Source organism: Poecilia reticulata, chromosome 6, assembly GCF_904066995.2.
Source record: "Poecilia reticulata chromosome 6, P_reticulata-male-v2, whole genome shotgun sequence".
Taxonomy (NCBI): Eukaryota; Metazoa; Chordata; class Actinopteri; order Cyprinodontiformes; family Poeciliidae; genus Poecilia; species Poecilia reticulata.
Genome location: NC_088835.1, coordinates 19,700,395 through 19,713,478, shown reverse-complemented (window position 1 = coordinate 19,713,478; position 13,084 = coordinate 19,700,395). Strand labels below are relative to the sequence as shown.

Here is a 13,084-nt window from a genome sequence, read left to right as displayed (position 1 = left end):
AGGGACCAGGAGAATATTTACTTGTGTTTAGGACACCAGGGAGTTGGATTATCTGCTGGCGGCTTTGTAGTTTTCTGAAGCTTCCCCCTGTGTGACATGATCCAGAGAGAGCACTCTTATTTACTCTCAGGCCCTGTGTGCACAGCCCTGCTTATTGTTTGTTCCTATAGTGCCACTACTCCTGAGGAGTATGCTCCAGCAGAGACAGATACAGAAAAGAGACACACACTAAGTCTGTGATCATAATGTGGGATTGGGACGATGGAGTCCAGGAGGACAGACGTGAAGATGCTGTCAGAACAGACTGTTCTGTAAGAGAGATGGGTTTTTATATTGACACGGGAGACACGGAGTGTGGAAGTGGGCTTGCGGTACCTCGCAAGGTAAATGATCATTTCTACCGAAAGGTGGCGACATTGGGTTTTCTAATCGCGCAATTGAATCGGAGCAAGCCCTCACCATGCTGTTTTCCACTCACTTCACATCATTACACTATCTGTTGCCGTTTATCTTTTTTTCCCCCCTAGTTAAATAAACAATGGATCTGCCGTTTGAAGAGACAGATAAGGAAAAACAACCTATTAAAACTTATGATGATATTTTGAGTTACACAAAAGTTCAGCTTTAGAGATGGTTTGTGATTGACTTACTAATTAACAATTTGGCTATAAAATGAATGAAATACATGTAAAACGGCAACATGCAAACTATGTAAAGTAAATGAGTTAAAACAGTCTGGCTTAGAGTGCTTTAGTAAAAAAAAAAACTTATTTCTGATGCATTTTAATTCGGTTATGTTCAATATCATTTGTTGCAATATAAAGTACTTTGAGGAGCTAAGATGAATGCATCCCAATTTGTTAAAACTTACATAACGATATTAATAATTGTTCTAGTTTTATTTCTGTTTCAGTTCAAAAAAAGACGCCTGTCACTTTTTTTGAAATCATCCCATTGATAGACTCGGACAGTAAAAGAGAAAAAAACGTAACTTTTTCTTCTATTATGCTAATTATGTTCATGGACTGGCGTGCTCATTGGCTGGGTCTCAGTCAATTTCATATTTCAGTCCTGACGTCAGGACGCCTATAAAACTAAGCAATGGTTTTTAACTCGTCGGCTGACTGATCTCTTTGAAAAAAAAATCTATCAATCCTAGGGTGGAGTTTTTTTTTTTTTGTTTTTTTTTTCCTCCCAATCTCTACTAGGCAACTATTTGGCCGGGACACATACGTGAACCTCCTCAAATTGGCGCACTAATCCTAAAAGGAGCCATGAAGTGTTAAACGGTAGAAACAGAGAGAGCGGCGCTCAGACACCCGCACGCTGGGAGAGAGGGAGGAAACAGCGCTGCTCCAATGCGTCTGTGCAACACAGACTGAAGAGAGAGAGAAAAAAACTTATCGACTCACAAAACCAGAACCTGCGCTGCGCAATTAGTGCGAGAGAACTCACTTTTCCTTCTGTTTTGAAGAAAATAAATAAAGAAATCAAGCTGGCTCAGTGCGTGTCTCAGCAGCCTACTTTGACAGGTGCTCCTCACCCCCTTTGGAGGACTGTCAACAGCAAGAGGATGGCATCAGAGCTGGCAATGAGCAACTCCGACCTGCCCACCAGTCCCCTGGCCATGGAATATGTTAATGACTTCGATCTGATGAAGTTTGAAGTGAAAAAGGAGCCGGTGGAGCCCGATCGCAGCATCAACCAGTGCAGCCGCCTGGTCGCCGGGGGATCCCTATCTTCCACCCCGATGAGCACGCCTTGCAGCTCGGTTCCCCCCTCTCCAAGCTTCTCGGCGCCCAGTCCGGGATCAGGGAGCGAACAGAAGACGCACTTGGAGGATTTCTACTGGATGACCGGGTACCAGCAGCAGCTGAACCCCGAGGCTCTGGGCTTTAGCCCAGAGGACGCCGTAGAGGCGCTGATCAGCAGCAGTCACCAGCTCCAAACCTTCGACGGCTATGCCAGAGGGCAGCAGTTCGGCGGAGCAGCCGGGGCGGGAGGCGCCATGGCCGGGGAGGAGATGGGATCAGCGGCCGCCGTGGTGTCCGCGGTCATCGCCGCTGCCGCGGCCCAGAACGGGACTCCCCACCACCACCACCATCACCACCACCACCACCACACAGGGGCACACCATCCCTCCTCCGGGTCCCAGTCCGGCGGCGGCGCGGGGGGAAACCACCAGCACCTGCGCCTGGAGGAGCGCTTCTCGGACGAGCAGCTGGTCACCATGTCGGTGCGGGAACTGAACCGGCAGCTCCGGGGGGTCAGCAAGGAAGAGGTGATCCGTCTGAAACAGAAGAGGAGGACACTAAAGAACAGAGGCTATGCGCAGTCCTGTCGGTACAAGCGCGTCCAGCAGCGGCACGTCCTGGAGGGGGAGAAGACGCAGCTCATGCAGCAGGTGGACCACCTCAAGCAGGAGATCTCCCGGCTGGCCAGGGAGAGGGACGCCTACAAGGAGAAATACGAGAAGCTGATCAGCACCGGCTTCAGAGAAAACGGAGGCTCCAGCAGTGACAACAACCCGTCATCTCCGGAGTTTTTCATGTGAGTGTCGGCGCTGAAAAAAAGTTTGTAATACGCGAACTTCACACTGAAACACAAAGAAAACTTTTAGTTTAAAAACTTTTAAAAAAAATTAAAAAAACAACGGTTGAGTGTGTGGGTTTGATCGAAGCTGTTTGTTAAATCTGCTTTAGTTTAAGGGGAAACATTTTTTTTCTGTCATTTCAACTTCATTTACATGTCAAAGCGAGGATTTTTATTTGATTTTTATTGAATCATCTTTAAAAGACATCATAAATAAATAGTTTTGACACATTTTCAAGAATTCAAGTCCGCTTCTTAATGTTTCTTTACAGACATTTTGCGCAGAGGAGCTAGCTGCGCAGCGCCTCTTTCTGCGCCTCTTCTTTTACGCAAATTTGTTGATTGGGAAAAATAAAAAATAAAAAAATTCCCAGGCTCGGTAGCTTCATTTTATGTTTATTTTAAATGTATTTGAACATAAATGATCTCATTGTCACGTCATTCATTTGAACTGTATTGTGGAAAATAGCCAAACTCTGTCAGATCAGAAGTTTGGAGACTGTGGTGACAAAGTGAAACCATGCATGCTGGTCATGTTCGGATGCTATTTTAATTGCTCCTTTTCATGTTTTTTTTCTTTTTGTTTTGTGAACTTGTGTGTATTTGTTGCATTGCTCAGAACCATTACTTAATATTTAAAGTTGTCTGCGGCCAAGACTTTGGCTTCTGTCGGAGCCACATGGGGAATATGACTGTAAAGCAACTTTGTACTCAGTATTGATTTATAGTAAAGGCCCAACAGAAAACGCAGAGGGTGATCTCACAGAATATTCTTCCATGATTAACAAACAGGCACAAAGGATTAATCAACAGGTGGGACTGATGATAAAATACTAAAACGGGAAACATATAAGCCGCTTTAATTAGACAAAAAGAACAGTTAATTTGTTGCAACAAAAATAATTGTGTTTGCCTTTTATTAATCAAAACTACTGAATAATATTCAGAACACTGCGGGTGTTTTTAATTAAGCAAACCGAAATGTTTTAAAGTCAACGTGCAGAATCCATTCATTTATCACCCATCAATAAACCTTCATGAATGGAAAACTAATTAATTCTCCTGATCATCTTTTTATTTGTTCTGTTCAGTTTTCATGTTATCTGTCTCAGTGTTTGGAAAGGCGCATCACACACACACACACGCACACACACACACACACGCACGCACACCGCATTTTTGTTTCAGTTTCTGACTGAAACTGAAACGTAACTAGAGATAAATAAATAAAAAAGAAAGTTCAGATGTCACTAAGTGGTTAGATCTTTTGTTTATACGCATGTAAATTATGATGAAGAACTGACGCAAATATTAAACGCATGGTGCGTAAAATGACAGCTCCGGGATAAACTCCTGCTTAAGCATCAAGCTGCAGATGATGAAGTCATTTATTTTAATTTACATGCATTTTATAATCCAACCAAATTGTTACTAAAAGGCTTTGTTCCAGTGGAGAAATTGATGTTTTTTTTCCTTTCACAATAAATCAAATGAAAAATAAAATTGACGGCCTAAACCTGTTGCTCAAAACCACAAAAGGAAAAATCTCTTAAATAAAAAAAATTAAGCCGAAAACATGAAATAATAATAAAAAAGAAAAACAATCATTTTGTCCCATGAATGGATATCCATGCTCCACGGTTTCAAATGAAGGCAACGTTAATGATTGATTTTAGAGTAAACTTGCACTTTTTCCTGCTCCACTAGTTGAATGCAGTTTTTATGGAGTCCCTCTTTTTCAGACTTTTAGTGACGATAAAGCTTTTTGTGTAGATGAAAGAAAACGTATATTTTGTAAAACCGAATATTGTTTTTTTTTTTTTACATAAAAAAAATGTAAATCCGAGACGAGACGTTGCAAATGAAAACTACGCTAAGTCTTTTTGACAAAGTTATGCGCAATACTTAACATTTCCGGCACGCCAGTGTAACTAGTACAATGTAGTAACCACTATGTCAACTCGTCTTCCCAAAACTTTTTTTTTCTGCCACTTTGGCCAGTAGAAACGCTGAAAAAAAAAAAAAAAAAGCAGGTGGCGGTCGCAGGGATTAGGGTTTTCAGCAGCGGACAGGTTTCTGAATTCAGCTTCATGCAGAGGGTTTCAGTTCTGCTCCACCTTAAAGAGCAGCACTGAGATCAAGGCTGAACGGGCTCTGAACTGTGGTGCTGTGCAAAACCAACCCATTCTGTTTCAAACCGTTGTGGTTATGATAAGCGTGTGTACAGTACGTCTGTGTAGAGGAGAGAAACTGTCTTATCTCTCCCTGCAGAACCGATTAGCTCAATTATTTAAAATAAAGGGGGGAAAAAAATCACACAAATTTTATTACAGATTTTTGGCTGATTTTCATGGAAATTTCAGAACAACTAAACCGTAAACTGCAGGCCATCCTGACCATTCCTTGTGTGCTTCACCTCTGCATCACTGCCTCCCATGAAAGCCCAAACTGATGAAGAATCCTCTCCTACCTGCAGGAATATTTGTGATTAAAAAAATAAATAAATAAAAAAATAAAAAAAAAAAGGGAGTGAGAGACAACAGAAAGGCTGGCTGCCATCCTGCTTCCTTTCAAATGATAAACGATCAGAGATGCACACTAGCTGAGAGGAGAGGGCCTTTTAGTGAGCATGTCCACTAATTTATGGCCCCCCTATCTGATTAGGTCAATATAGTGAGCTATTTAATTACATTTGTGTTATAACCCCTGGAACTGCACGGAGACACTGTGAGTCTTTCATGTCACCTTTCCTTCTGAGATGGCGACAGGATCAGTTCAGTTATTCATGAACGTCTAGTTTGAGCTTCTCATGTGGACAACAGGAGATCTGCTGTACGGTGGTTTGCACAGGTGAAGATTTGCTGATCATTGCAAGCTGCTGTGGAAATTCTGTAGGATGTGTTTTTTTTTTGTTTTTTTTTATTTGTTGCTCACTTTGACCTCTAGTCACACCAAGGGCCAGGAGAGCTCAGTAGCACTGATTTCGCTTCCTGTAGCTGAAAGAGGGCAGGAGGCACAGGAAGCAAACATTTCAGAGCTTCCTCTGCCGCGTCCTCCTTTCGCCGCCTTCTAGTTCACGGAAAAGCATGCATATGCAGAGCACAGACATGGTGCATTATTAATCCCGTCATTATTAACTGTAATTCTATTCTCAGCCCTGGTATATTGACTTCTGCGCTGTGATCATTTGCAGTCTGTCCAATGATTAGGTTATTAAAGATAATGTAGTTGTCTGCTGTCACAATATTGGTCTCTTCTCTTTCAGGTCAACTATGGGAAATCACTTTGAATTTTAATTTACCAGTATTGACATTTGAATCATCATCATGTGCTTTGCTTTAATGTCTCAGAATTAGAAGGACAAAGGATGTGGTCGTCTGTCGAGTGTCTGTTTGTGTGCGGGGGCTCAGTAGCCAGTGAGCAAGGTCTTCTGTGTGACCTTGTGGTGGAGGGGTGTCCATGTGCTTTAGCTTAAGCGTATTAAATCTGAAGGTACGGGTCAGTTTATCATGACGCCGAGGAATTTTCTAGCTTTATCTTTACCATCTTTGAAGAATGTTCATCTAAACTCAAAAGCAGGTACCTTTTTTCCTTTAGCAGAATCAAAACGATCCAACCTGGAAAAAGAAAAGAAATAATAATAATAATTGCTTCTAATGGCAAAAGATCCACCACAGATTTAACTCCACGTTCCTGACTTTAAATTTAAAAAGATTTTACGTCAACGTGAAAATACACTTTGCAGCAGTAGGAGTCACAAAGCGATATTTATTGAATTTCTGTTCCCTGATTCCAATCCCCCACCCCGTGACAATAACCACCAAACCCAAAGGGTTAAAAACAAATTCGCATTCAAAAGAGGAAACGTTTTCAATCTTTTCCACTCAATCTGCATCTGCATCACTCCACACGATAAACATTTACATTTAAAGTGATTTAAATCAGCTGCATTCATGTTCCTCTGTGCTCCGTCTATCATCCAGCTCTGTCAGAGGCAGAGCTGCTCCCTCCCCTCGCCCTCTCGTTGTGTCCTGAGTTATGTCATTTATTTGAAACCCCAATAATTTACCTCTTCCCCATCCCATCGCAGCTGTGCATGTGCAAAGAACGCCACGGCTGTAAACACGGCTTTCTTCTTGCCCGTAGATGCCTTGTGTGATATTTGTTTTCCTTGCAAGCGGAAGGCATTGTGAGGGAAATTTAATTGTCTGGGTCTGGATTTGCGGTTCTCTGCAGCCAGATTTGCATTTATGTGTGTGCAAGAAGCTGTGATTGGAATGCACAGCTGGAGAGCAAGAGTGATGATTTGGGTAAATAAAATCAGAGTAGCTTAAGTTTCAGAGCACAGAGGCTGTGGAAAGTTCTGGGAGATGCAGAAAGCATGTTCGGCATGCACGAGTTTATGTCATGCAGGGTGGAGCTGGAGCCCTTGTGTATTTTACCTGCATCTCAATGAAGCGAGGGGTGATTTACCCTTCCTCTGCAGGCAGCCTCTCCCTTGGCCAGTCAAACAGACATTGATCTCTTTCTCAGGCAAGGTGACCCGCCGCGTTGTTCAGCCACTTCCAGAGTCTCGCCTCTCTCTTTCATTTGTACCTGGGAAAGGCCTTGACCCCAAACAAGGCTGCCATGTCCAAGCCATCTGCACGTGGGCCTCTGCTATGTGAGCGTGTGGCTGTTTGAGTTAGGAAGAGAGGGCACACAAAGTGGAAATGTGTGCACACGCTTGTATAAAGGCGCCCATATGTAGACATGTAATTCTCAGGCTGCTTTATTTGTTAATAGATTAAATTATCTGGGTTTACTTTGCAAACTTTGAACAAAATAGAGTTAGTGTTATGGGAGTCAGTCAGGTGGAGGGTTTGGTGAGTTTCTAGCTGATAGCCCTTCCCTGTACTGCAGATCAGAGACTGGGAACTCCTCTGCAGCTCCATGGGTCAGAGTCCATCTGACGGCTGTATGAATCGGATTACAGAGAAATAAATGGTTTTCATTGTTGCTTAAAGATGGATAGAGGGGCGTTAATAGTCTTCAGCACCTAATTGCTTCAATTCTTAAACCAAGAAAAAAAAAACATAAAAAAAAAATATATCATGAGACTTATGGACTTTTTCTATTGACAATCATCTCTGATGCAGCAAATAAAATTTAAAAAAAAACGAAGATTAATAGTAATTATACTACTACATCATAATTTGTAAATAATGCACTAAAACTGTGACTGTTCCTCGCATGGGTTCAAATCTTTCAAATACTGCGACATATAGTTTGATATGAAGTTTTGAATTTGTAGATGAATTGACTTCATGTTAAATATAAATGTGTGTGAGCGTCCCTGTGTGTTTGAACGCATCATGTGATTTTTGAAAATAAGGGGACAGAAGAAGAAACTTAAGAATCCTACTCAGAGCAAAGTTGTTTGTCGGTCCATCACAGGGCAGGTGCCCATGCACACACACACTCACACACACACACACGCGCACACACACACACACACACACACGCACACACACGCACACACCCACACACACACACACACCGAGGGGTATTTGGAAGAACACAGGGAGGACATGCAAACTCCCTGCAGAAAGGAGGTCAGGCCAAGATTGATGCATCTTGCAATGCAACAATGCTAAACACTGCACCGCACTGAGCGGAAATATATGCATTTACTTATGAAATATCCTTAGGAAGTCATTACCTCGCAGCTGTGTGGAACTTTATACCTCTTTGTATCTTCAGCTTAAGTTTGAATTTGAAAAGATTTGAAAAGAAACGTTTTTTTGGATTCTTTAATATCTCATTGCTATGACACTAAACTTTCTGCAGTATTTGTTTTGTACATTTTTGAAATGAAACTTCCCCACATTAATGTTAAATCCGACACTTAAAGCTGAATTTCACTGCTATTGAATTAATGTGTCCTTCCCTCCTTAAGACTAATTCTTATTTCGTTCTTTTTTTAGGACGTCGAGAAAATTCCTCCATCTGTGATAGAGAGCTGTGCTTTCTTGGCCCCACCAGCCTGGAGATTGCGGTAACACATCCCTTTTTTTTGTATTTTACAAAAAGCGTGTCCTTTGTAGAAAGTATTCTTCCCTATGTGGTGCTTTGAACGGGAGAAAATGAAAAAAGAAAACACATTTTCAAGAAAATGCTTGGTCCACAAAATACAAACACTGACAAACAGGATTTGGTTGCATAACACAATTTACTTTATTTCTGCTGTTTTATACTAAGTTTGGATCTAAGCCCTAGCTGCAGTATTATCATTATTTTTAGTTTCAATTAATTTATTCATTCACTAGTATGACATCCAAATTCCCTTTCATTTAAACTTTTCCTATGCGAAGTGTTTCGGGCTCTAACGGTGCTCCCTGAATGACAGAGGCTGACATGCACAGCACTCATGGGATGAGACCAAAACCTTTCCCCTCTCCTCTGACCTCCCATGACTTCCTTCTTCCTCTCTGCTCTCAGTGCAAAGGAGAAAACGAACAAAAAGCCCTGGACATTATTTTTATCTGGAGCTGACAAAGAGATGGATGGATGGTGGGACTGATGGAGTGAGAAAGGGAAAGCAAGGACTACTTTTTTTTTTTTTTTTTTGCCGTCTGACATTTCCAGTAGAAAAACTGAAGTAGATGGAAGAGGCCAGGCGGCAAAGAGCAGCAGAGAAAGGGAGCAAAGCTGGAAGGAAGTCGGAGCAAAGTTAAGGAGCTGAGGGATTGAGAGAAAAGGAAAGGCACCTGGAATCCCACGTCAGAATGAAGGGGTGAGGGATGAATGGCAGGAGGGCTCCTGGCCGTGGATGCAGACAGACAGGCAGGGTAACCAGAGGCAAGCGGTGACCTTCTCTGCTGCTGGAGGATCGAAGGCTTTATTTAAAGGCCTGGTCAATGCTGGGTGCTGCTGAGGTATCAGACTTGCAGTCAGGCGACTCATCACCACTGTAATACAACTCTCTAATGCCAACCCCCTCTCCAACACACGCACACACACACACACACACACACACACACACGCAGCCACACAGGACAGGACACTCTCTGGACACCTCAGGTTTTAGCTCATGCATTTAAAAGGCTGGACAGTGGAAAACTACCGCATCAGCATCAGCTAATTTTACTGTGCAGCCGCCAGCATACTCTGCTTTCCTCATGTGTTCTGCTTGCAAAGCACATGCATATTCGTTTTTTTTTTTTTAAACACACTTCATCAAAAGTCCCTCTTTTTTTATACAGATGAACAGTCGAAAGCGTTGGAAGCGCTGACAGCGTGTAGGCAGGTGCTGAAAGAATTGAAAATCAGGCAGAAAACAGGGAAGTAATGCAGGATTCCTGCATCTGTGTGCGCGCGTGTTGGCGTGTGTGTGTGTGCAGGATGGTTTCGCGTTCGCTTGTGTGTGCCTGCAGCATTAGGACACCTGCATGCTTCAGCACTTTCTTGCTGTCAGGAGCGCTGAGGTCACAGGGAGGGGAGTGGAGAGGGCACATTAGAAGGAAGCTCCAGAACCCACGCCCACCCACCCAGCAGGCCTCCTCCTCTCCTTCGGTACCACCCTCTGTCCCTATTTTCTTTTCTTTTATCCACCGTCATCTCTCCTCACGCAACTCACCGTCTCCTCACTGTGACAGGGTGAGTCGGCCACTTGGGTGAGGAGGGACGGGGGCGACAGGGGCGGCGGGGGCGGCGGTGCCTCTGTGGCTGACAGCAGGCAGGTCAGGTTTGTGTAGCAGCAGAAGAAGAATACGTTCCCATGTCATAGTGTGCATCAAGTAAAAGGAAAGAGAATATATTTTTAAATGGTATTACCTACATTGTGGATACATCCCTTCATCTTCAGAAAGAGTGTTGTTGAAATCACTTTGGGGCTTTTAAAGAAGCATTTGGATTCAACTAACACCATAACATGCAGCTTTGATAAAAATGTAGATTCAAAATTACACATAGAACCTCAAATAAATTATCCATATAAACATCTAGTAATCAGTTAAGTATGAGAGAGCCCACTCCAGAGAAACCGCACATTTGTGTAGCCCTTTTTCAAAGTCCTGGCATAATTCTGATTGAATATTTGATCATGTTTCTCATCATAAAGGCTTCATTTGAATTGATCAGATTCCTACCACTGATTTGGCTTTTCAGCAAAGCCTTTAGGTTCAGGACTCGTCCAGAAGTTTCATGTTAGTCCTTTTCATCGTTTCCAAAAACAGTTTTAATATACATTTGAAATCATTTTCCTTTTGGAACAATCAGTTGTGTCCAATTTTCAACCATGCAATCACTGACTAGAGGTAAAGTAGAACAACTATAGGGAGTCGTTCTGTGTCACTAGCTGTTTCATTCACTTTTTACAATGCATCAATAGCACTTACAGTGAAATAGCCATCATTTTATTATGACTTTGGTGCAACTCCAATATTATTAGTGGCCACAACATTTGGCTGCAACTTACAAAATATTCTAAAGGCACCTTTGGATGGCTGTATAAGAAGAGGTTTGCTTATTCTGCACTGAATCTTTACTTAATCATCCAAAACTTGTCATTAAAATGTAAGTTATATGGTTTACCATCATTCTGTCCTAGAGAAACAACAGCCCAAATAAAGCACAAAACAGGCATGAACTTCAGGTATGTAAGTCTCTCACTTCCACCTACTTTGCTGTGGATGTAAAACATTTCTTCCACGTACTATAGAGGAGCCAGAGATCATTGTAAAATATCAACCTTCTAAGGAAATTTTACATTAACTACACAAACAGTAATCATGTTCCTGTTAAAGTCAGAGTGCAGTGTTTGAATAAAAGTCTTGCCAGTTTCTGAAGAGAAATCTCGTTCAAACCAGCTGATTTTAGGTGGAAAACAACACATATCAAGGTGTTGCCCACACAAACCTCCAACTCTGAACTGTCATTTATGAAACACTGCTGAATCCTTTTGTGTTGTGCAGTGGGGAGGATTTACTCCTTCCACCGAATGACAGACTTCACTTCTCCTTACCACCTGGGTTATATATAACCACCACCGCCTCGCATTGGGCGACTCATTACAGCGGCATGGTTTTTGGTAGTGACATAGACGTCATCCCTCTATTCGTAAAACCCAGAAGACAAGGAGGATGTATGCTCATTATACGAACTCATCTGGAAAAGAGAGGGAGCAAGCAGAACTGTGTTCTGAAATCCAGAAAAAGGGAGGGGAAAAGAGTCCACCTCCCCACTTGTTAAGTTCCACAAGTTAAACAGTTGTGCTTAGAGTTGGATTGTTTTTAAAAATGTATACATTTTTCTATTCAGAACTGGTGATACTTGAGCAGAACGTGTCAGCCCGGAGCTAAACCTTTAAACACCAACCCTTCTCTTTTTTGAAATGATGCTAACGTCGTTTTTTTTCCCCCCTCTTGGTTCTTTCAACTTGTTAGATCCAAAATGTGTTGTTTTATTCATAGATAATTAGCTGCAAAGCTCTTACCATGAAGTGGGAATGCGTACGTACGTGTGTGTGTGTGTAGTTTGCGTGGGAGCCTCCGAGCTTCTGTTGTCCTCAGGTTGTGACTGAGAGAGGAACTGGGGATGAGCCGGAGGTTAGCGTGGTATTTTGTATTCACCTGAATCACAGCAGCCCTGGGCCTTCCTCTTCAGCCTACAGTCTCTTTCTCTTTGCACATTCACACAAAAAGCACACGCTTCTTCCTCCCCTCTTGTCCCTCAGCGTCGCCATCGTCTCCTCTCTTCTCCTCCCTGTGGTGACCGCCCTATTGCAACCTGCTTAGCGTTGCACCCAGTGTCTAATTGAATTCCAACGCTCGGGCGTTAGCTCCTGATGCCACAGAGATGTTAACATGGCATAATACTAACAGTCCTCGGGACGTGTTTCGACACCCTTCTCCTAAAGAGAAAATTAGCGCTAACCTCACAGTGGCAGCGCATGATTTATTCAAAGCTCCAAACTACGTCTTCTGTTTCCCCTAAAGGATCGTCTTTTATAGCCGTCAGCGAATCAGCACTTCTAATACACACATGGAGCACATGTACTCTCACGGTTCAACCCAAGAGCATCCATTGTCCCTTTTATATAAATGTGTCTGCTGCTCTTTCCGCATCCATATTGCCGGCAACGCCGTCCATCCGCTCTCCCTGACACCCTCACTTTTATTCCTCGGCTCTCAGACACAAGCTCTGGGCTTTAATGGCACATATTTCCTGGGCCCGGCTGAAACAGGATGCGTCTTCTCCTTGTTAGCTTGATAAATAACCGGGCTGCAGAGAAAGTGCTGAATTTTAGCTTTCAGCCTCTATTTTGTGCTGGATGACATTAATTTTAAGTGCTGAGAAGGAGCTAACTAATACAGACAAATAAATAAGGGGGGGAGGGAAGGTGCAGAGGTGTTGGAGTCATTGCTGCCCCCCAACTACCCCTTCCCCCCCACCCGTTACCTGTTTATGCAGTGGCATTCATAAATGCAATATGCAAACCTGCAAAAATAAA

General features: G+C 42.8%; 1 protein-coding gene across 2 annotated transcripts in view; it reads left to right on the top strand.

The window, feature by feature from the left end:
• Positions 1 to 1,229: 1,229 nt before the first annotated feature.
• LOC103466047 (transcription factor Maf) overlaps positions 1,230 to 13,084 on the top strand; it is a 52,407-nt gene continuing 40,552 nt past the window's right edge. The window contains exons 1-3 of one of the 2 annotated variants that reach the window (XM_081608109.1): positions 1,230 to 2,550; positions 8,559 to 8,629; positions 9,073 to 9,137. In XM_081608109.1, the coding sequence (XP_081464235.1) occupies positions 1,574 to 2,550; positions 8,559 to 8,586 (1,005 nt within the window). In that variant the 5' untranslated portion in view covers positions 1,230 to 1,573 and the 3' untranslated portion in view covers positions 8,587 to 8,629; positions 9,073 to 9,137. Of the gene's footprint in view, positions 2,551 to 8,558; positions 8,630 to 9,072; positions 9,138 to 13,084 lie in introns of those variants that run through there. The other variant, XM_008411351.3, reaches the window with a different exon arrangement.